The sequence below is a fragment of the Emiliania huxleyi genome (assembly GCF_000372725.1).
Source record: "Emiliania huxleyi CCMP1516 chromosome Unknown EMIHUscaffold_151, whole genome shotgun sequence".
NCBI classification, from domain to species: Eukaryota; Haptophyta; order Isochrysidales; family Noelaerhabdaceae; genus Emiliania; species Emiliania huxleyi.
In genome coordinates, this window is record NW_005201080.1 from 139,645 (window position 1) to 161,755 (window position 22,111).

General features: G+C 65.8%; 8 protein-coding genes across 8 annotated transcripts; 3 read left to right on the forward strand and 5 right to left on the reverse strand.

Annotated features, from left to right (window-relative positions):
- Positions 1–336: 336 nt before the first annotated feature.
- On the reverse strand, positions 337–1,935 carry EMIHUDRAFT_313864 (hypothetical protein; the record flags this gene model as incomplete). The annotated part of the gene is made up of 3 exons (XM_005786407.1): positions 337–827; positions 942–1,068; positions 1,180–1,935. The coding sequence occupies 3 exons, from the start codon at positions 1,933–1,935 to the stop codon at positions 337–339; spliced, it is 1,374 nt and encodes a 457-aa protein (XP_005786464.1).
- Positions 1,936–2,623: 688 nt separating this feature from the next.
- Positions 2,624–3,856, reverse strand: EMIHUDRAFT_228888 (hypothetical protein; the record flags this gene model as incomplete). The annotated part of the gene is made up of 4 exons (XM_005786408.1): positions 2,624–2,715; positions 2,795–2,949; positions 3,371–3,597; positions 3,833–3,856. 4 exons carry the CDS (start codon positions 3,854–3,856, stop codon positions 2,624–2,626), a joined length of 498 nt encoding a protein of 165 aa, XP_005786465.1.
- A 361-nt stretch (positions 3,857–4,217) lies between these two features.
- On the forward strand, positions 4,218–5,171 carry EMIHUDRAFT_423564 (hypothetical protein). Its single transcript, XM_005786409.1, has 2 exons — positions 4,218–4,721; positions 4,812–5,171. Exons 1-2 carry the CDS (start codon positions 4,288–4,290, stop codon positions 5,035–5,037), a joined length of 660 nt encoding a protein of 219 aa, XP_005786466.1. The 5' UTR covers positions 4,218–4,287; the 3' UTR covers positions 5,038–5,171.
- Positions 5,172–5,569: 398 nt separating this feature from the next.
- Positions 5,570–8,675, forward strand: EMIHUDRAFT_228890 (hypothetical protein; the record flags this gene model as incomplete). Its single annotated transcript, XM_005786410.1, has 3 exons — positions 5,570–5,861; positions 5,938–6,203; positions 6,426–8,675. 3 exons carry the CDS (start codon positions 5,570–5,572, stop codon positions 8,673–8,675), a joined length of 2,808 nt encoding a protein of 935 aa, XP_005786467.1.
- A 404-nt stretch (positions 8,676–9,079) lies between these two features.
- EMIHUDRAFT_228891 (hypothetical protein) lies at positions 9,080–14,534 on the reverse strand (the record flags this gene model as incomplete). Its single annotated transcript, XM_005786411.1, has 12 exons — positions 9,080–9,853; positions 9,959–10,282; positions 10,375–11,340; positions 11,470–11,742; positions 11,949–12,002; positions 12,071–12,142; positions 12,669–12,926; positions 13,019–13,077; positions 13,156–13,345; positions 13,513–14,010; positions 14,096–14,214; positions 14,519–14,534. The coding sequence occupies 12 exons, from the start codon at positions 14,532–14,534 to the stop codon at positions 9,080–9,082; spliced, it is 3,603 nt and encodes a 1,200-aa protein (XP_005786468.1).
- Positions 14,535–16,054: 1,520 nt separating this feature from the next.
- On the reverse strand, positions 16,055–16,645 carry EMIHUDRAFT_228892 (hypothetical protein; the record flags this gene model as incomplete). Its single annotated transcript, XM_005786412.1, has 1 exon — positions 16,055–16,645. The coding sequence occupies one exon, from the start codon at positions 16,643–16,645 to the stop codon at positions 16,055–16,057; it is 591 nt and encodes a 196-aa protein (XP_005786469.1).
- Positions 16,646–16,724: 79 nt separating this feature from the next.
- EMIHUDRAFT_441358 (hypothetical protein) lies at positions 16,725–18,008 on the forward strand (the record flags this gene model as incomplete). The annotated part of the gene is made up of 1 exon (XM_005786413.1): positions 16,725–18,008. One exon carries the CDS (start codon positions 16,728–16,730, stop codon positions 17,799–17,801), a length of 1,074 nt encoding a protein of 357 aa, XP_005786470.1. The 3' UTR covers positions 17,802–18,008.
- Positions 18,009–18,100: 92 nt separating this feature from the next.
- Positions 18,101–19,592, reverse strand: EMIHUDRAFT_228894 (hypothetical protein; the record flags this gene model as incomplete). Its single annotated transcript, XM_005786414.1, has 5 exons — positions 18,101–18,322; positions 18,439–18,564; positions 18,635–18,685; positions 18,765–18,920; positions 19,230–19,592. 5 exons carry the CDS (start codon positions 19,590–19,592, stop codon positions 18,101–18,103), a joined length of 918 nt encoding a protein of 305 aa, XP_005786471.1.
- Positions 19,593–22,111: the final 2,519 nt, after the last annotated feature.

Genomic DNA, 22,111 nt, shown 5'->3' on the forward strand with positions numbered 1-22,111 from the left:
AAGTGTGAAAATTCACTCACGAACCCTGTCCATCTCTCCTCGTTTCTTCGTCGTTTTACCCCGGCGCCAGTCGCGTTACGCGTCTCTCTCCAAGTCTTGCACCCATCACGCGCACACGGCTCCTCTCGCTCACATCGCACATATGAACTCGGCGAAGGCGAGGGGCCCTCGAGGACAGACTGTCGCAGAAGAGCTGGGAAGGGGCTCTGGTAGGCGCTGGGGCTGGGGACGACAACACACGACATGCTTCGACGTAGACAGTGATCGCCGGGCGGCGCTCACCGGTCCCTGACCGGTGGGCCGCGCTCTCTCTGCGGCGGGAGGGAGGGGGCCGGATTACGCGGCGGCGTCCTTCTTCTTCTTCTTCTTCTTCTCGCCGTCCTCCTCGCCGTCGCCGTCGCGCTTCTTCTTCTTCTTCTCGCCCTTGTCCTTCTTCTCCTTCTTGACCTTGGCCTCCTCCCCCCCGTCCGCCCCGCCGGCCGCCGCCGCCGCCGCCGGCTCGCGCGGCGGCACATACCCCGGACGCCACTCGGGCGGCGTGAGCTCGTTTGGCTTGCCGTGCTTGTCGAGCTTGCCCTCGGCGATGAGCGCTTTCTTCTGCAGCGCCTTCGGGCCGAGGCCCCAGCGGCGCGGGTACGTGTCGCGGTCCATGATGACGCGCTTGATCTTGGCAACCACCCCGTGGTCGCAGTGCGCCATGTCCGAGGTGGTCATCTGCGCGATGCCGACGGCGACCGCCTCGCCCTTGGTGGTCATCAGGACCACCTCCTCGTTCACCTCGATGTCGTTGGCGAAGCGGAGCAGCCCCGGCAGCATCAGCTTGGCGCCTTGGGGGGGCGGGCGCGTCTCTCAGGAGGGGCAGGGGCAAGGGCAGGGGCAGGGGGGTGGGGCAGGGGGGTGGGGTGGGTGGCAAGGGGGTTGAGGTGGGCGGCGCGGGGCACCGTAGCAGACGGCGTTGACGGAGGAGTCCTTGAGGACGAGCCGCTTGTGGCGCGTGAGGAGCAGCTCGAGCGGCTTGATGACGTGCCTGCGGCCGCGGGCGGCGCGGCGTGTGAGGGGCGGGGCCCGCTGTGGCCGGCGGTGTGGCGTGGGGGAGGGGGGGGGGGGGGGGAGGGCGTGGCGGCGCCTCAAGTATGCCTCGTCCTTCTGAGTGTCGTAGAGGTGCTGGGCGTCGAGGACGTCGTGCATCGTCACCATGTGCTTCGCCTCGCTCAGCGCGCCCGAGCGCGAGCGGCGCAGCTCCTGCATGTGCCCGCCCACGCCCAGCACCAGCCCTAGGTGCACGCAGAGCGTCCGGATGTACGTGCCTGCCTCGCAAGACACGCGAAAGATGCCGAGGTGGCGCTCATTGTCGTACTCGATGAGCGTGTTCTGGTAGACGGTGCGCACGCGCAGCTGCCGCTTCACCGCGGAGATGAGCGGCGGCCGCTGGAACAGCGCCCCCGTCAGCTGCTCCAGCGCACCCGTCAGCGCGCGCGCGCCGTCAATCGCGTCGTGCAGCCTCACGATGGCAATGTACTCCTTGCCGGCGCCCTGCTGCGACTTGACGAGGCGGGTGGCGCGGTTGAGGCAGACGATCAGGCACCCCGTCACCTTTGGGTCCAGCGTTCCCGAGTGCCCAGTCTTCTCTGTCCGCAGGATGCGGCGGATCCACGCCACGACCTCGTGCGACGACGGGTTGGCGGGCTTGTCGAGGTTGATGACGCCATACTTGAGGTACTCGGCGAGGGGGCGCTTGAGCGGAGTGCTCCCGTTCGGGATCGGCGTATAGTGCCCGGTCCGCACATTGAGCTGATCGTAGTTCTTCAGCAGCAGCGGCCACTGCGACGTGTCGAGCGGCGGCGTGCTGCTCTGCGGCTTGATGAGGAAGTCGTGCGCGTCCTGCGCCGCCGCTCCGGAGCCGCCCGCCACCTTCTGCTTGCCGTCCTTGCCCATTCGCCCCGCCACGACAGGAGGGCTGGGCTTCCTCCTGCTGCTCGCCTCGTCGACTCTCGGCCCCCGCAAAGAAAAGAATGCTTCGCGGCTTCCTGTAATCATGTGGTCCCCACATTCGCAATCGTGGGATCGCTTGTCATGTGAGAGAGTGCGTTGTGTTCTTGTGTTGGGACGTGCACTACGAAGTCAAGTGCTGGAACCCTCTCAGCAAGTCGACGACGTTGCTCAATGGTGGCAATGTGGCGTCGGTGGGACGGTGGGCCACCTCTACGGGTTTGGAAACACGCTGGACAAGGCGTTGACGGGAGTCGTGGGGTGCAAGGAGCGTGGCCGTCAGGTCACAGGTGGACGGACCGCTCGACCACTCGACTGGAAAGACAAACAACCTCTGGGGGGAGGCGGGGGCCCCCGGAGGCACCGTGCGCCGCGCAGCAGTGCGGAAACGGGGCTCCGGCTCTACTAGTCTCTACTAGCACCCACTTCCTTGAGTAGAGGGCAGATTTGGAGAGATCTCGAGGAGTACATACAGATAGACCCTCTAACCATAAGAAAACTCCGACCTGATCGGTCGTACTGACCGCCGACAGATCACTCCAGACAGCAGACAGGCCGACGTCTGCACACGGCCGGCCGGGCGAGAGGCTTGACACGATCCGACCCTGCGACCCTGACGCTGCTGCTCTAGCTATCAGACATGCGCTGCTGACTGCTGCCACAATGTGCGACCGGTGCTGACCCACTTGGCGGCCTTCCCGGTCAGTGGTGAGGCGCAGTTCAGAGCTGTCGATGGCGCGATGCCGCACTGGTCCCACATCGGTGACACGAGACCACCAAGTTTGCCGGTCCAAGAGAGAGGCACCGGCGCTGTCCTGAGAAGGTGCATGGTCCCTCTTGACTGCCCATGCGCGCGAGGCTGTGTAGGCATACTTAGCCTCGAGAGTGCCAGCAGCCAATCCGAGGCAGTTTGTGACGCGCATTGCGTCAGAAGCGTGCACGCGCTGGAAGGACACCTTCCTACTGGCCGTAGCGCCGTACGATCAGGTCGTCACTGAATGCCGAAGACTAAGGCCGCGAGCTATGCAGGCGGTCAGTTGAGCAGCATGGCACGGTCAGCAGCGCCGAAAGGATGTCGCAAGGCGTGATAGCATGGCCGCAAGTACGCCGAATTCCCATGAAAACAACTAAACAATCGCGCGAAAAAAGAAAAAATCCAAAAATCGAAAATCGGTCTCTGTCATTTGGAATACGTGGAAAACGTATTCAGACAGTACTACTAGTACTGTAGGGTCCCACACGAGAAAGCGGATGTCCGTTACCAAACAAGAACACAACGCACTCTCTCACATGACAAGCGATCCCACGATTGCGAATGTGGGGACTACATGATTACATGAAGGGTGGCGGGGCCCGTTGCAGAGCTAGGCGGCGCGGGCACCCCCCACTGGGGCCGAGGACAAGAAGCCGTTTGTCGCTTGCTTGTTTGTTCTTTTGCTTGTTGATCCAGTCGGTACGCTCCTTGGTTGCGCGCCTGCTTTTCATGTTTTCGGCGTCGCCCGCCACCGCCGCCTTGGAGATCTGCTGCGTGTGGTGGACGACGAAGGAGGAGGCGCTCGCCGACGCCGCCCCGTACACCGTCCGGTCCGTGTTAGTGCCCGCCGCTTCCTTGGGGGAGAGAGATTTTAGAAAACCAACAAGAAATCACGTCTCTCACAGTGATTTGGGCTCGGCAGCTTGTCAGCCTTCCTTGGCGAACACGAGAGAGAACACGTGGAGGAGCTGCTTGGTGGGCGGCGCAATGCCTCCCAAAGTTTCCACGAGCACCAGGCGCGTTAATGGCTTTCTTGACCCACTTCGCGTCGCGTAGTACTGCGCCCCCATCCACAAAAACGAGTCGCACTTGGAGCACTTGGAGTGCAGTCATTAACCTCACATCCAGGGCCGGGGAGCTAAGAAGCGCACCCAGCGGGCCGGATGATCGGTATCGGGTTACGGGCTAGAGAGCCCTAGCCCCGGGGGTGCGCGTTCGCAGGGAAAGGGCCGTAAAGTAAACACGGGTCCCCGAGGGTTGGCTCTGCGCTCCGGGTTTCCCCTAGCAGCGGAACGCCCCCTCTACTCGGGGCTAGTAGACACCAGACACTAGCACGACAACACACACATTCCTCACTGACGTCACCACTCGGAACCCCCCGCTCCGCGCACGGTCTCCTCACCCCCACTCCGACCGGGGCGCGCTGCGCGTTTTCTTCTTCCTTATCACAGCTTAGACTGGGGGCGGCGAGCGGGCAGCGGTGTCAGCGTGCGCGTACAGCGAGCACGAGCACCGCGACCGAGAGCCGCGGCGCTGCGCGGCCCATGTCGTCCTCCAAGCACACGGCCTCGTTCGGGCTCGTGCTCGGCGGCAAGCTGAGCCTCAAGGGCGGCGGCGGCGAGGGCGGGCTCGACGGGATCCGGAAGAAGAAGAAGAAGAAGAAGAAGCGCGATCACCCCGCGGACGGCGCGGCCGGCGGCAGCGACTCGGAGCTGGAGGTGCCCGAGTGGTCCGACACGCCGCTGCCCGGGACGGGCGAGCTGACCAGCTCGGGCGTGGTCGTCATGGGCCACGGCACCGCCTTTGACCGCGAGCTGTCTGTCGGCGACTCGCTGCTCGTCACCGTCACGGACCGCTATCGCAACACGACGGTGGACGAGTCGCGCGTGGTTAACATGGTGCTGGGCAAGGGCTCGCTCAACCTCACACAGCCCTTTAGCTGCGACGTCTCGGCGCCGATCAGCTTCATGTTTGTGCGGTGCGCTCCTCCCCTCCTCCCCTCGCCGCGCAGCACGCCGCCGACCGCCGACCGCCGACCGCTCACCGGCCCGCCGTACCCGCCGCTCAGGAAAGCGCCTGATATGGAGGCGCTCCGCGCCGAGCGCGACGCGAAGAAGGCGCGCGCCGCCAGGGCCGACCAGGCGTCGAAGGAGGTGACGTACAAGGTGTACAAGAACAGCACGGGGACGTGGAACTCGTGGAAGACGGTGACGGAGCGGGTGGCGGAGGGAGTGACGAGGGAGGATATGCTCGACAAGCGGTGCAAGATGAAGTCCGACCATCACTGCAAGTGATGATGGTGGCATTGTGACGGTCGTCGCGTGGGGCGGTGGGGGCGGCCCGCGTTGCGCTCTTGGTCTTGCGCTCTCCACCCCATCCGCTCGTGATATTGTTTTGGCTTGCTCCAACTGAAAAAGGAACATTTCGCCGGCCTATCCCGTGCCTCTCAAAGGCAAATCGACTGTTCCTGCGCTGGTGTTGCTGAGCAGTGAGCTGTTGGCTGTTCGTGCCGGCGCACATCTCTGCTCTTTTTTGGCACTTGGCTCTTGGGCGGATGGGCGCACCTCGGCTGCAGCGGCTAGACTTCGCTAAGCCGTAAAGACTAAAGTCTTCTCCTTTCCCAGTGAGATGATGGAGAGGCGGGACGACACTGCTTCGGCAGCAGCGTGCACCTCTCGATCCCCTGTCCTGGTACCGTGTTTGTTATGAGGCACTTGGAACTTATTAACCATTATTTCGTGTAAAAGTTGCGCGCGTCCTCTCCGAACTTGAGATCCGTCGTAAATCCCAAGCATCCTCGCGCGCGCTAGGCCGGCCGCTCTCCTCATGACGAAAGCGCGGGAGCAGTACTCCGCCGACAAGCATGTCTGTGGCGACGGCGAGGTTTGCGTCGGCGTCGGTTGCGACTTTCGCGGAGGCAGCACCGCTGTGCTGGAGGACGGCACACGCTGGGTGGGCGACGGAGCGACTCACTTCTTCAGTCCGAATGACTGTCCATTCTGCACCTGCCAGCCAGCCCAGTGGCCGTGGCATCGCTGCTCGCGCACGCTTGTGGGGGCGCGGGCGCAGCTGATGCGTGCGCTCAACGGCCGCTACGAGATACTGGGCTTCGGGTCGCGTTTCAACGGCGATCCCGCGCTCTGCCCTCGAGCGAGGCGGCTCGGAGACCTAACCGAGCGTTCGCCACGAGCTAGGCATGCTGCACGTCGCCGCCCTTGCCCTCGAGCGAGGCGCCGGCTTCCAGTGGGGCTCACAGGTCTGCGCCGCCGACAGGCGGAGCGGGCCCTTTTGCCTCTTCCGGCCTGTGAGCGCGTGCGGCAAGGCGCCGATCGCAGCGTGCACAAACCCGATGCGGCTGGGCGTCGGTGGAGCGGCCTGCTTTGACTGGGGTCTCGGCCCGAACGTGCTTCCCGCTGTCAACACCTCTCCTCCGTGGGCTGATGAGGCGCCCCTCAGCTTGGTAGACCCGTCTCGCCCCGTGGACCTGCCGACACCCCGTCTCTCTCCCACTCCTCCACCCCTGCCACCCCTGCCACCCCTCGCTGAGACGAGGTGCCAGCCCTTCGCCTGCAGGCACCTCCCGTTCCGACGGTGGAGTACCGGCCCAACCGGACGCGCCTCTGTGGCCTGCTCCTCCGACGATCGTCCAGCAGAGGCTCGTTGCACGCCTGCCTCGAGTCAGCGGCTAATGACGGAGAAGCACGGCGACGTGCGCAGCCAGATGCAGGCGTCGCTCACCGGGCAGCCGCTCGCGGGCAGCCACGGCCCCGACCACGCGCCGACGCGCGTGCTGCTCATCGACGAGGTCGATGTCTTCCTCGACCCCAACTTCTTCGGCGGCGTCTACCGGCCGAGCCTGACGATTGGCGACGAGCGCGTCTCCAAGCTGATGCGCGCGATCTGGAATGACCCAAGCCAGAAGGTCACCGACCTGCCCGAGTACGCCGGCCTCTTCAAGAAGCCCGCCGTCATCTTCAAGGGCGACCAGAAGAAGCACGGCTTTGAGTGGTACGCGCAGTCGGCGGCGCTGGACATGCAGCGCGCGGCGGCCGACTTCAAGAAGAAGCCGCAGGTGCGCGGCTCCGACTACCAGCTCATCGACGGCTGGGTGTGGTACAAGCAGCAGGACGGGCTCGTCCGCTCCGACAAGCTGACGTACATGTGGATGACCAACTGCGTGTACCTTGACCTGTGCGACAAGGGCAGCATCAGCGAGGAGCAGCTGCTCGACCACGGCCTCCACCTGTACGCCGTCTGCGGAGAGTTCTCCTACGCGCTGCTCCCGTCGACGGAGAGGTACTCCGACCACGTGCCCGCCTTCTACAAGTTCATCCTCGGCGTGACGGGCACGCTGCGCGAGGGGCGGCTGCCCAGGGAGGCGCGCGAGCTCCTCGAGGACGAGATCCGTATCAAGCACATGACCTACTGCCCGTCGATGTACGGCCCTTGCGTGCGCGACTGGGACCCGGCGAGCAAGGACAACGTCAAGGTGAGCGAGTCGAAGAACGAGCACTTCCTGATGATCACCGACGAGATCTCGCGGCGGCTGAAGCCGACGAGCCAGTCGTACGACGGCAAGCGGTCGGTGCTCGTCTTCTTCGAGAGCCTCGACGAGCTGCAGGCCTACTTCGACTCGTCCTTTTTCCGCCGCTTCCAGGACGGCGCGAACCGCCTCACCGAGGCCGCGTGCAACCAGCCCGACGAGCGCGCGTCGCTCATCTCCAAGGCGACGCGCCAGGGGCAGGTGACGCTGGCCACGCGCTCCTTCGGCCGCGGCATCGACTTTGTCGTCGACGACGAGCACATGCTCACCGTGGGCGGGCTGCACGTCCTGCTCACCTTCTTCCCGCGCGACGTGCAGGAGGAGGTCCAGATCATGGGCCGCGGCGCGCGGCAGGGCCAGAAGGGCTCGTTTAGCCTGATGTTGCGATCCGACCAGCTCGAGGACCTCGCCGGTGGCAAGGCGAGTGCGGACGACATCAAGGCGTGGCTCTCCGACTCGACGCTCTATGAAAAGATGTCCGAGATCCGATCGGCGCAGGCGGCCGCTGACATGAAGGAGCGGCTCGAGAAGGCCGAGGACGCAAAGAAGCAGCACGAAGAGGCCGCGGCCGCGCTCAACGCCTTTAGCAGCTCGGGCGGCCGCGACTCGTCGCAGCTCTCCAAGCTCCTGCGCAAGTACAACCACGTGGGCGGCTCGACCACCAGCCGAACGCTGATGCTCATCGACGTGACCTACTCGATGAACTCGCTGATTGAGAAGACCAAGTCGTGCATCGGCACGTTCTTCGATCGCTGCCAGAAGGTGCTCGACGCGGAGAACATCGCCTCCGGCTTCGCGCTGCAGATCGCCGGCTACTCCAACTACAACGTCGACGTCGAGCGCATCGTCGAGGCGTCGACGTGGGAGGCGAAGCCGCACAACCTCGCCCAGTTCCTCGGTCAGCTCGAGACCCGCGGCGGCTGGGGCGAGGAGGCGATCGAGTGCGGGCTGATGCACGCGCTGGCCGAGCACAAGAGCTGCCCGATCGACCAGATCATTCTCATCGGCGACGCGTCGGCCAACAGCCTGAGCGACATGGCCCACAAGCGCAAGGGCGGCCACCATGGCGGCGAGAGGTACTGGTCCTCGGCGAGGCCTTCGTGGGCGCCGAGCGGCATCGCGCAGAAGGAGGCGGTGCAGGTCTTGAACGACATCCAGCAGGTCAAGCCCGTGCCCGTCCACTGCTACCACATGCACGACCGCGCCGTCGAGTCCTTCGAGAAGATGGCGGCGGTCACCGGCGGCGGCTCGGCGCAGCGCCTCGACGTCAACTCAGCCAGCGGCGCGCAGGCGCTGACGGACGCCGTGTGCAAGCAGATCCTCTCGTCGCTCGGAGGCCAGGCGCTCGCCGACGCGTACGAGCGCATGAAGCCATCGTTCAGCCGTTGAGGCTCGGCTGCCAGCGTCGCCACGCGAGAGCGCTCCGGAGGGAAGGTGAGCGCTGAGTGCGCGGCGAGCGAGTGATTCGGCCGGCACGCGGCAGATGAGAGATGAGAGATTTACGTGAAAGATGAGATACCTCGTGAGATGAGAGATGAGATACCATTGTTTTGTGTTTTCCACCATCCGCAATTTTTGTCTCTGTATATATCACTAGAGAAAGCAATGGACACTCCCAACTGGCACACTCACACACACACGTCACACACGATCACGCCATCTACAGAGTACAAGCTGAAGCTCAGCCTTGAAACCGCCCGCTCTCCTGTAAGCTTCGCTGCGGCGGGCGGCAACACGCTAGTGATTAACCTGCCCTTCCTCGCTCGACTTGTGGCCAAGATGCCCTCCCCAGCTCAGATGCTCACCGATGTCGCCATCTCGCGCGGGTCGAAGGCGCGCACTTTGAAGCGCCTCGGCCCGCGGTTCCGCTCGTCGACCTCGGCGGACACCTGGAGCAGCTTCGCCTGGAAGTCGCTCCACAGCGCGCGCGTGGCGTTGCGGTGGCCGTCGCGCAGGAAGACGTGCGAGTAGTCGCCGAGCAGCATCGGCTGCTTGAAGCCGGTGACGAGGGCGATGGCGAGCACCTGCACCGCTGCCTGCACGTCCGACATGTCCCTCCCCGGCCGGATCTTGGCGCCGGCGTACCTCGGGTCCTTGACGGCGGAGTAGGCGGCGCCGACGTGCCGGTGCCCTGCCGTCACGTGGAACACGAAGCCGGTCAGCACCTCGACGAGGGCCTCGCGCGACGATAGCGGCGGGATGCGCGGGAAGTGAGCGACGAGCGCCGCCCAGAAGGACGCTAGCACCACGTCCGACCCCACCGCCGCGTCGTCGGCGTAGTAGATGCCCACGTACCGTCCGACGTACTCGCGGACCGCCGCGCGGTAGCGGGTGCCGTCGGCGGCGAAGGCGGCGAGCTCGTCGGCCTCGTCGGCGCAGGCGGCTTGGGACGAGGGCGGCGTCGCAGCGCACTCGGCGGCGGAGCTGAGGGGGTACTCGAGAGGGTACTCGAGGAAGCGCGCCGGGTTGGCGGGGTCGAAGGTGTCGCGTGTGCGGTTGAAGGCGAAAGCGAAGCCCGCCTCTAGCCCGGCAGCGTCGAGGGCAACGGTGTGGTGCAGCAGCGACAGCTCGTGCACAAGCAGCGGGCCTGATCCGCAATCCCGTCACGCTCACCCATCTCAGCATCACGCTTGCAGCGATTGTGCGAGCAGCGTGCCGGCGGCGCGGTTGACGGCGATCGTGCGGTACGTGAACGGCTTGAGCAGCCGGCGCAGCGGGTGCGTGGCCGGCAAGTGGTCGCGGCTGGCGGAGACAAGCGTCGCGGCGATCGTGAGGTGCGTCGCCGCCAGGTGGTCCTTGAGAGTGACCCCGGTGAGCAGGCTGGAGCGGAAGGCGAACTTGGCGTGCGTCCACGCGGCGTCGTCCGGCCTCACCTCCTTCTCGCCATGCGACCACCAGATCGAGACGGGACGCGCCGCCGCGTCGAATGTCGCCTTTGCGCCGTACCGCTCGAAGCCTGGCCGCACCGTCAGCGGCGCGAGGTAGGTGAAGTCCGCCTCGTAGCCATCGGCCGTCCGCCGCGTGACGTGCGCGCCGAGCCCCGCAAAGCAGAGGTGGGCGAGGCCTGTGGGGGACGTGTCGGGCACACATCTCGAGGGAATTGCGTCCTGAACCAGCGCCGCGACGCAGGGGGGGGGAAATCTGGATTGCCTGCGTCGCCAATCAGCGAGTCGCCTCCGATGTTTGCGTCGTAGTCGTACAGCTCGGCGGGCGCGAGGCTGCCCGAGAGCCGTCCCATCAGCGCCTCGATGGCGCCGTCCTTCTCGGGCCACGGCAGGTCGAGATCCTCGAGCGGGTAGAGGCGGCCGTCCTTGACGTAGCCGCTGAAGGCCTGGTTCGCGAGCGCGCGCGACGTGACGAGCCCCTCGTCCTCGTCGTAGCTGGGTAGAACGAGGCCAGGCACCACCTGCTCCTTGGGCAGCGGCTGCACGGTCCGGTTCGGCGCTTGCACGAAGGAGGGGCCGGGCTGAGACCCATCGTCGAGGAGGTGGATGATGGAGAAGTAGACTTTTGTGTACTGGTCGAGGCCGCCCGTCGGGTCGACAGCGCACTCCGGCCCGGCAGCCTCGCCCCCTCCCTCGCCGCAACCGGTGATGTCGCCGAAGGACCGCGGAATTGCGAACGAATGAATCGCCGAGAGCGCCAGCGCGAGCAGCACCGGAGCGCTGTGCTTGAAGCGGAGCGCGCGCCTCATGAAGAGCTCCGAGGGGTAGGCCCTCCCCAGCCCGCGCCCTTGCACGCGATCGATGTGCGCCGCCGCAGCAAAGTACACGCTCGGCGCGAGGAAACCGCGCGCAAAGACCTCGTACTTCCACGCGTGCGGCGCCGCCTCCGCGCCCAACAGTCCGCGCGCGAGCAGCGTGACGCCGATGCCCGAGCCGGCCTCGTAGTCGATCAGCGACATGCCGCGCTGCTCGGCGATCACCTGGCCGACCCAAAAGGCGATGAAGGCGCACGCCGCCAGCACGAGCACGCCACCGTGCCGCCACCAAAACATGGCGATCGCGATCCACGACTTGGCCGCAGCGGGGACGAAGAGTACGCACGCCGCCGCCTGGAGGGAGGTACAGAGCAGCCCTCCGGCGGACTTTGAGCGGTCTCTCCGATGAATCCATCTCGGCGGTCTCTCGGCGGGTTTCCAGCAGCCCCCCGGCGGCGCCTGCAGCATGTGCGTCGGGATGACGGTGCCGAAGACGGCGAACGCGCCCACGAAGATGGCCATCACGCCAAAGCAGAGGCGCAGCGCGGAGGCCGACTCGGCGCGCGCGCGCGCGTCGTCGGCGTGGGTGACGACAGCGTGGAGGCGGAGCCACGAGAAGGCGGCGATGGCCTGGCCGAGGTAGTGCAGCAGTCCGAGCCAGCTCTGCACGCGGATGATGCCCGCGTCGCCCTTGACGTACAGCGCGCCAAAGGCGAGTCTCTGGCTGAGGCAGAACCAGCCGAGCACGATGAGGGCCTACCTCGCGCGGTCTCGGGTGAACTCGGCGCACCCTCGGCAGCAGACAGAGCCGGCCGAGCACGACGAGACGCCTCTGCGGCGGTGAAGATGCCAACGGAGAGGGAGGCCTATCCGCACGCGCCGCGATTGAGGGGCGTCTGGCTAGCCGTGCGGCGTGGCGGTGGCGAGGCGCGCGCCTCGCCAGGGATGCCAAAGAGCGAGACGAGGACGCCGAGGACGATGTTGACCAGCCCGGCGCCATAGTAGGCATACATCGCCTTCGGGGGGTGCCAGCAAGTCAGTGACGAATGGGCGGGGAACGCCGCCGTCAGCAGGCGTGCGGCACCTCGTCGTCATGCTCGTTGCGCAGCTCGAGGTCCTCGCTCGGGCGGTCGGACGCCGAGTAGTCGCAGCTGCCCTGCCCCGGCGACGGACGAACCGCAGCCTCGACCTGCCACTGCGCCGCGCGAGCTCGCGGCGCGGCGGGGGGCGCGTCGCGCGGCGGCAGGCTCTGCTCCACAATCTGCCGCGCGAGGTCGATCGAGAGGGCGCGGCCGGGGCAGCCGCGCGGCGCCTGAGGGACACGTCGCGGACACGTCGCGGACTGGGCAGGTGGCAGAAGGCGGGGCAGGTGGCAGGAGGCGGGGCAGGTGGCAGAAGGCGGGGCAGGTGGCAGAAGGCGGGGCAGGTGGCAGGAGGCGGGGCAGGTGGCGGAGTGTGGCGGAGGGGGTGTGGCGGAGGGAGTGTGGCGGAGGGAGTGTGGCGGAAGGAGTGTGGCGGAGGGAGTGTGGCGGAGGGAGTGTGGCGGAGGGAGTGTGGCGGAGGGGCAGAAGGCGGGGCAGGTGGCAGAAGGCGGGGCAGGTGGCAGAAGGCGGGGCAGGTGGCAGAAGGCGGGGCAGGTGGCAGGAGGCGGGGCAGCTTCGCGTTGCCTGGCCCGCGCGCACGGCCGCGTCGACGCCGTTCCACGAGAGGACCTTGTCGAGGTTGCGCCGGCTCGGGTCGAAGGCGTACGGCCGCTCGAAGACGGCAGGGTCGCGGTTCGCGTGGGAGAGGAGCAGCTGCATCGGCACGCCCTGCGCGACCCGCAGCTGCCCCCCTCCGGGGCCCTGCAGCTGCTGGCCGCCCTTCGGTGCGATGGCGGAGACCGAGGTGACGGGCGGGTCGAGCCGCGCAGACTCGACGAGGAAGGCGTCCGGGTCCGCCTGAGATAGCCCGAGGTCACCCGAGGTCACCCGAGGTGACCCGAGATCACCCGAGATGACTTAGCTTCCGGGGCCGCCTCCCAGAGAGGCACGTACAGCGCCGGGTCGCTGGAGATCCGCTCGAGGGCGGCGAGGGTCAGGTGGGTCGTGCCTGCAACCGGAGGCGAAACGAGGTGAGTCGAGGTAAGCTGCAGCCCAACTAGAGGCGGCGGCGAGGAGAGAGGAGCACCGTAGCCGCCCGCGAACAGGAGCCCGTCCGCCACCTGCTGCGCCAGCTCGTCTGCGTCGAGCTTGTCTGCACGGTTCGCCTTGCGAAGCCGGCCCCCGAGCGGCGAGGCGAGGACGGCCGCCTTGAGCGCGAGTCGCGTCTCGAGCGTCGCGTTGGCCTGCGAGTCGAGCGCTGCGCCAAGCAGCGGCGCCTATTGAGTTCCAACTGCTGGACGACAAGAGGGAGTACTTATTGAATCGCGGAGTATTCCTCCGACAGCAGGCAGCCGGGCAGCGTGTCGAAGTACGAGAGCATCGCCTCGAGCAGCGGCTCGCTCGGAGGCTCGTCGCACATCCGCGCAAAGAGGTTGTACACAACCGTCTCCCGCACCGCCCGCGAGTCCCACTCGGCCGGCGCAGCGCCGCGCGGGAAGAGTAGCGGAGGGCCTCGCCCGCGCTTCAAGGCGAAGCCGGTGACGGCGCGGCCGATCGCTCTGCGCAGCGCGGTGTGCTTCGCGCCCGTGGAGAGGTAGATGAGAGTGCCGCCTCCCATGCACGCTGGCGGCACCGGGTCGGCGATCAGCACCGGGTGTGCCAGCACCATCGCCCTCCGCTCCTGCTGTGGGCTCGAGACGAGCGTCGACACGTCGTCGTAGCCGGGCACGGCGATGCCCTTACCGAAGAGAAAGGGCTGGCGTCCGCTCGCCCGCACATACACGTCGAGGTGGGCGGCCGGGTCCATGCCCGTGGCGACGGCCACGGGCACCTCAAAGGCGGCGAGGAGCGCCAGGCGGGCTGCCGTCGGGAGGCCGGCCTCGAGGTCTGCGCCAGCCGTGTCGACGAGCGAGGAGCGGAGAGCGAGGTCGAGCCTGGCGAACTTCAGAGCACCGTCAAGGCTGGAGAGGGCGCCGGCGAGGAGAATAGCCGAGGTTCCAGAAATGACGAGGGCGGAGAAGCAGCACGACGGCATGTGCAGCAGATGTCGAGCAGATGCGCGTCGAGCAGATGTCGCGTTGGCCGATCAGCCGCGCGATTGCAGTCTGCCAACGCAATTTATTTTTCGACACTAGGCAGGACTGCTCTATAAACTGGAAAGAAGAATTTCGATCGATTAAATCCCACTAGAAGAAACAAAACCAGCTCGCGCTCACTAGGTACGGGACGGAAAGAGTTTCACAACAAACTACCTCTCACACAACACTAGGCACGGGATTGGAGATCTCGGCTACGGGACCAGCCCCAGCTTCGGCTGAGGGCTGACAAGCTGCCGAGCCCAAATCACTGTGAGAGTCGTGATTTCTTGTTGGTTAATAAAAATCTCTCTCTCTCGGGATTGGCTCTATTACTACTCGAGTAACACAGGCGAAAAGAATTTCCGCCTCGACCTAGGCCTAGTTCCATTTCACTCCGACACGTGATTCTTGAAAAAGCTCCAGAGCGCCTGTAGCGCAGCCTCCTGCCGCACAGTGTGTCGGGCGTGGTAGTGAGCTGTGAGGGAGTAGTGATGGCCAGCGGCTGTCTGAGCGAAAGAGCGAGCCAAACTCGACGGTATGACAGGCAGGTAGTGCCTTACCGTCGCCAGTGGCGACGCTGGTGGCGTCGGAGTGACCCGGTACCTGCTTGTGGTGTGAGGCCTTACAATAGAGAGAGATTTTTAGCAATACCAAACAAATCTAACACTCACACGTCATTTGGGGCCTGGAGCCCTGTTCACGCGCGCGCGAGACGTGCAGACAGGGTTGCCAGGTGAGAGCGAATGGCGCGGTTCACGCCTCGCACAACAGAGAGAGATGCGCTTTGTGTTTGTGATCTGTGATCTGTAAGGGTCCGCCCGCAGGCGCATTTTGTATACCGAGGCGGTGCCCGGTGCCGAGCGCAGGCAGAGCCCACAGGTCGGACCTTAAGACAGCATTGTAGATCCCTGGGCGAGGGTGGTGGAGAGGGCGGTCCGTCGGCGCCAAACCACCTCCCACCGAGGCGGGCAGGTTCCACGCGTTCCCGGACCGCCCCGTTGGAGGTAGACCGCTCGTCTAGCCGATCAGCCTTAAGCGAGCGGTCTGGCCGTTGGAATGGCCGAGTTTGGTGGACTTGCGTCCTCGCATCGGATCGTGATTACAAGCATTGTTACACTTCGACCACACGAACTCTGACCGTCAGCTGGCCACTCCGGGGCGAGGGATATTCTTAGTAAGCCGGCATGCTGTGCATGCGCGACCGTGCAGAAACCCTCCCTCACCCATCTTCCTCCCACGATTCTCTCTCGGCGCGGTGTCTGTTGGAGGATGCCCTCCGGGCTCCTGACTGCCTTGGCGCTCCCTCCATTCGTTTGCGGCGTCGCATCTTTTGTTTCGGCGTCGTCGACTCCCCGTCCACTGTGTGCTGTTTGCTCGCCCCCTCTCCCTGACTCATCGAATCACTCCGTTCGTTCTCAAGTCGCCCCCGCTTCCTCGGCGGCTGGGGCGCCTCGTCCTCTGGCTGTTCCTCTTCTACGTCCATCACTGTAAACTCGTCGTCTGCCTGGCTGCCATCGTTCGGATGGCCCGTTTCGGGTGGTTGCTCGCTCGGTCCTGGCTTTGCTGCGCGGTCGGGTGTCTCCTCGTCGTCGCTCCTTGCGCCATCGTCGCTGTCTGTGTACAATAGCGCTTGACGAGAGATGAAGATGATGTCTGTTTACTGTTTTAGATGAGTCGTCATGATCAATGCTAACAATGCACCGTGTCATCCCCGCTGAGCGCCCCGCGCGGGACACATCGCGCGCGTGAGCTGAAGGCCGCACTGCGCAGCACGCCGCCACCCCAGACCCCAGCACCACTCACATCATTTATCCGCCTCCCCCCCCCCCCCCCCGTCCCCCAAGTGCGAGGCGTCTTCGGTCTCACGGGCGCCGCTTAGTCCTAAGATTGAGCATGCTCACACGCCTTTCAAGGCAGGCGCCGGTTGTACCGGCACACCTGGCAGACTCGAAACCCGCACTCTGTGCACTCGTAGCAATAGTGTCTGATGCTCTGGTCACAGTTGTTGCACGTACGGCGCCGGTTCCCCGCGAATTCGCGATATTGCAGCGTCTCCTTCGACCGATGCGAACACTCTTGGCCCTGGTGATTGGCGACATTGAGCTGCTGCCTGAGTGCGGCCCGTTCCGCCTGCTGAAGAGGTCGTCCAAGCTGCTCCTCTGCCACTTCGAGGCGACGCTCCTCCTCGCGGAGTAGCATGCGCTCGCTCCACAAGTCGCACGCGCATGCCTTGGGGTCCTGCCATGCGACTCCACACGCGTAGCAAAACTCGTGGCCGCATATGCAGGTGATGTGGTTGCAGCCATGCTTGAGGGCGACGTAGGTCAAGCAGTTCTCGCACCGTCGCCAACCCTGGTCATAGGCCAGGGCGACCAACGCAGGATCCTCAGCTGCAGGCTGGCACGGCACAGAAGCGTCGTGCGCCTCGGCCTTGCATACGATGCACAGCATTGACTGGCATGCAACGCACGCGATATCCTTCCCGCTGGTTGGGAACATCGAGGTCGATGAGTGCGAGCACTGCGACTTCGGGCAGAACATTTTGTTGGCCTACTTGCGGATGTCCGAGGCCGACTTGCGGATGGCAGCACGCAACTTGGATGTGCTGTGCAATGCACGCGACTTCTGCGATCTGCGTGACACACTCCCGCCGTTCATCACAGACGATGAGATGTTCCTGCTCGACGATCTGGCCGGGGACATGCTGATTGACTTAGGAAGCGGCTTTGCGCCTGATGCACAGGGTCCAGCGCTCGTGGGCGTCTCGCCATTCGGAGCCTCGCCCGAACCGGCGCCGGTGCCGGTGCCGGTGGGCCAGCCCGAACCGGCGCCGGTGCCGGTGCCGATGGTCCAGCCAGAGCAGCATTGCCCTGACATGCCCTTGCCCTTGCCCTTGCCGGAAGCCGCCTTGCCGGAAGACGAGGCACTGGACGAGCAGGCGGCCCTCGTGGAAATCGCACTCATCAATTTTGCAGCGTACAACGACCTTCTCCCGGGCAGCGTGAGCATTGCGCGTGTTGAGGCCACCTCTGCCGGCATCACCGGCTGGGCTGGGGCTGCGCCGCTGTCGCCGCCCGCCACCTCGGCCTGCAAGCGCGGTGCACCAGAGGAGGAGGAGGAGGAGACGACTGAGTGGGAGATCGTAGAGGCTGTCGTCCCTGCCGCCAAGCGCGCACGCCGATGCGATCTCGAGGAGGAGGCGTCCCTGCGCCGCGCTCTCCTCGCGTCTGTCGGCGTCGTCCTTCCAGCGGCGGACGTCCCGCTCGACGAGGAGGTCTCCCCCGCCCTTTACGACGAGGAGGAGGAGGACGAGGAGCTACAGGGCGTGACGATGGCGGAGGAGGAGGGTTTCGAGGTGGTGGCGGCGAAGGCCGGGCGCCCACCGTCGGTCAACCGCAAAAGCTGGCAGTGGAAGCAGGTTGAGGGGAGCGTCGCTCTCAGCGGTTCGGCGCCGCGGCCGCAGCGCGGCGCCGGCGGCCTGAGCCATGGCCTCGACACCTCGACACCAAACCTCGACACCCCCTCGACACCTCTATCCCTCGACACTGGCTCGACAGACTCGACACCGGGCCTCGACACCTCGACACCAAGGCTCAGGCGGCCGCCGCCGGCAACCGAGGATGACGACCTCGACGAGCAGTGGGAGCTCGTCTGAGGAGATTTTACGATCGGGCGCGCCATGATGTGTTCTCCCGCTATAGCACAGTGGTGTGAGTTAGCGCGCCCGAATGGTGGCTCCACACTTATGCTTTCTCTGTACGGCATGCCTCCTCGTCGTGAGACGTACACACGAGATGCCGCCACACACGGAAGACGACGGAACACAGGCCCGTGTGTAACACGTAAAACACGTGTATATGGGCGCTGCAGTTCCGACACACTAACTCACATGCACATGCACATGCACATGCACATGCAAAGGCGTAGGCGTATGCGTATCAATACTCAGTCACTCTACGTCCGAGCGGGCCGCGAGCCGGCGGGCACATGCTGCACGCATCGCCTCACCTCGACGCGCTGCTCGAGGGTGACGAACTCGAGCTCGAGCGCGTCGAAGCGGCAGCTGTACAGCTGCTCCGCCGCGCTGCGCTCCGCCGCCGGCTGGCGGCCGCGACCCTGATGCACGGACCGGATGTCGAGCTGTAGCATCTGCGAGATGGCGGAGCGCGCCGTCTCCTGCGGCGGCGAAGGCGCGGGCGGGGAGGGAGAGGGAGAGGGAGCGGACGAGCCGTGAGGGAGAGGGAGAGGCGGGGAGGTGGAGGAGGGGTGTGCGGCTGCTCGCCACCGCTCACCAGGTCCGTGTAGAAGCGCAGAGACCCGTCCGCGACGGCGGCGGCGAGCTGCGCTTCGGCAGCGGCGGTGAAGTGGACGGACGCGATGCGCGACGCGTCCGAGCGGGCCGCGCACCAGCTCGGCACCTGCAGGAAGCTTCCGAGAAGGTTCAGAGGGGGGGGGAGGGGCGCGGCACCCGCCCGCTCTGATCGGCACCGTGGCGCCGGCCGGAGCGTCGTGGAGCAAGTACGGCTTGACGTCGAGCACCTGCGGGGCTGCAACGTCGAGGTCGACCCCGAGGCTCTACCCCCGAGGGCGGTTCAGAGCCCGAGGGCCAGCCCGGCACCGGGGTGCCGTCGATGAGGTCTGCGCCGCCGAGCAGGAGCGTGCCGCCCTCTACGTGCAGCAGCGCCGCGAGGGAGAGGCCGATCGGGTTGGGGCGGTGAGGCGTGCGCGTGGCGAAGAGGCCGATCGAGCCGCCCAGTAGGCCGGGCGGGTGCACCTTGGCACGCACCTGCGGCGCGGCCGACGCCGCCGCCTCGCACTCCCGCCTCTGCTGCTGCTGCTGCTGCTGCCGCTGCTGTGCTCGGCCGCGCTGGCGCTTGGAAAGACCTGATGGAGGTGAGAGAGCCTCTGCCGCGGCCTCTGCTGTGGCGCCGGCGCCTTTGCCGCCGCCGCCGCCACCGCCGCCGCCACCGCCGCCATCACTCCCTCCGCCGCCACCACTCCCTCCGCCGCCACTTCCACCGCCGCCGCTGCCGCGGAGCTTGGCGGCATTGGTGTTTTCGTGAAACTCGAAGATGAGCCAGACGTGCGAGAAGCCTTCGAGGCCCTCGAGCGCCGCCGCGGGCTGCACCGCGCGCGGGTCTAGCCGCAGTCGCGCCCGAGCATCCGGCACGAGCAGGCCTTGGCGCGGCGTGCCGCGCCTCTCCACAAAACACGACTCTATGTGGCCGATTGGCCGGTAGCCGCACGTCGCAGGGTTGACCACGGACGCTGCTCGCCGCAGCCGCCGCTCTGCCACGGTCCTCCCGGCACGCTCTGCTGCCCTCAGCGACTGCTGCGTGGCGATCTCATGCCTGAGCGCCGCGCACAGGCGGTAGAGCCGCCTCGCCTCGGCGATGGCCGCGAGTAGCGCAGCAGCGGTGAGCGTGAGCGCCAGGCGCCGCAGCATACAACACACACATACTCGTCGCCCTGAATGGTTGGGCAAGTTGTGGAGGGAGGACACGATCCCGGCGTGAACACGACTAACTGGCGGATCCGCTCCTGACAGTGGCATGCACCGCGCCGCGGCGCGTGCCACTGTCTTTGTTTCAAGTAAAAAGTCGAATCAGAGCGGTGTCGGCGTTGTCCTCCATTTTCCTCCCCTGGGCCCCCGTCCGGGACCGCTCCGGGACGCACGCCGGCGAAGCACCATCAAGCTGTTGTACGGCTCCGGCATCGCCTTCCCAGGCTTAGCTAGACTGAGAGATATTGTGCATACCGTCTGACTCTACAATGTACTCACTGACACTCTACCTCCCAGAGCTCGTCCCGGTCCATCACGGCCATCCTTGGCCTCCGGAGGGCCCCCGGCCGCGGCGCGGTGCGGCGGCGTCACAAATCCGACCACAGAGCACCGGGACGCGGTCGGGCGATCTGAGGTCCAACTAGGCGTATGCATTGCCCATCCAGTGCTATCACCTGGACCCTCGACCTGGACCCATCAACAGGCGCCTGCGGCGCCGTGGTCACGAGGTGTTGTTCACACTTGCCCAAGCATTCATGCAGCACAGTATGTATGTGTATGTGTGCTTTCACACTGTCGTTCGCGCAACGAGGCCGCAGATAAAAGAGTTACTTCCTCGGGGATAAAATAGAAGCCGCGAGAGCAAGGGATAGGCAGGCGGCGTCGTCGTCACAGAACGAACGAAAGGAAACGATGAGGCAGAGGACGACGGGGCATGCGAGAGAGAACGACGAGGGACGACCGCGAGGTGGCATGAAGGTTTGCGAGAATTGGCGAGAATTTTTTTCGTGGAGCAAACACCGCGAACAACGTGCGTCCCATTTCCCGCCACCCACAACTCTCAGCGACATCCACGCCGCGCACCTCCTCACAGAATCGATCGTGGTCCGGCGATGAGGCTGCGGCCCAGCATCCTTGGGGCGACCCAGATTGACGGCGAGAGTCTGAATGACGTGACTGACCTCTGCGACGGCCTCCGCGCTGTTCACGTCACGGCGCCAAGCATCGCATTTGTGGTCAACGACTTCAACCCGTCGCCTAGGCAAGCACGCTCGCTGCTGGAGGAGCAAGCCGCGCCGTTGGCCTTTGTGACGACGACGCGGGTCCGTGGCAGCAAGGCCTTCTTTTGGAGATCGGCGCTGGGGCACAATGTCACAGCCGGGTTTGACTACGTGTGGGTGTTTGATGGCGACATGGACGTCTCCCCGCGGTACTTTAGCTTGGCGCACGTGATCGCGGTGCTCGAGGCGACCGGCTCGCCGCTGCTGCAGCCGCTCGTCCTCCCCGCCTCACCCGGCGGCTTCGCGACTAACCATGCCGAGCTGCAGCCGGCTCTGGTCGGCGCAGCAAGCTGCATGGTACGGCCGACCCTCTTCGTCGAGGTGCAAGCGCCCTTCTTCCGTGGGGAGGTGTGGGCGCGCTTCCACGCGGAGGTTCTGCTCGCCCTGCCCGAGCACCTCCTCTTTGGCTGCGACTGGCTCGACGCCGTGTGGTGCCGCTTCGCCGAGCTTCTGACCTCGCGCCACTGCCTTGTCACGCGCGGCACCTTTCTGGTACACCGCGACGCACGGAGCACGAGGAACGGAAGCAGCCTGCGGCGGACGGGGTGCCTCCGGCAGAAGAGCGCGCTCGGCCGCCTCTTTGCCAAGCCAAGCCGATGCCCGCCCTTCTGGTTCGACACTGCGCGCGGGCACGTGAGTGTGAGTGAGGCAGCGGCGATGCCCGATGCGAGCCTTCTGATGCAGCCGGCGGGTTATCCATTCGACTACGTGCGGCGAGTGGTGCACAACTTCACCTCGCCGTGCATCAGCATCGAGGGCACACCGCCTCCTCCACCGCCTCTCTCTCCCATCGATTGGGCAGGCCAGGCCACGTGCAACGACGACAGGGCGGCCGCGGCCGCGGCGAGGCCGAGCCGCCCTGAGCAGCAACGGCGAACGAGAGGCGAGGGAGAGGCCAGTGGATCGCCGGCGCCGTCGCCCAGGCGGTGGGAGGATGCTGCGCACGCGTCCACCTCCTTCTCCTTCGCGGGAAACCTCTTCCTGGACGCCATCGTAGCGCCCTCGCAAGAGGACGAGGCGCGGCCAGCTATCTTTTTGTTCAGCCCCGAGCTGAGGGCAACTCCGCCGGAGGGTGCGGTGTGCCGCTTTGAGGGGAGGGTAGCCTCGCCACTGCGGCTCGTCCGCAGCACTGGACGGCGTGATGGACAGGACTCGGCGGGGGAGGCGTCGTTCAGCTCTCCGAATGAACACCCCGTGAGGCTTGCGTGGACCTGCGCCTTCCCGGAATGGCCCACTACCCCCGCCCGCCTCCCCGCCTCGGTCGGGATGAGTCTGGAGGCCAAAGGCGTGGTGCGGGCCGCCATCACGGTGGCGACGTGGCCGTGGACGTCGCGAGAGAGCAGATACGACGTAGCAGTCACTTGCATGGTCAAGCGGGTGGGCTGTGGTCCGATGCTGGAC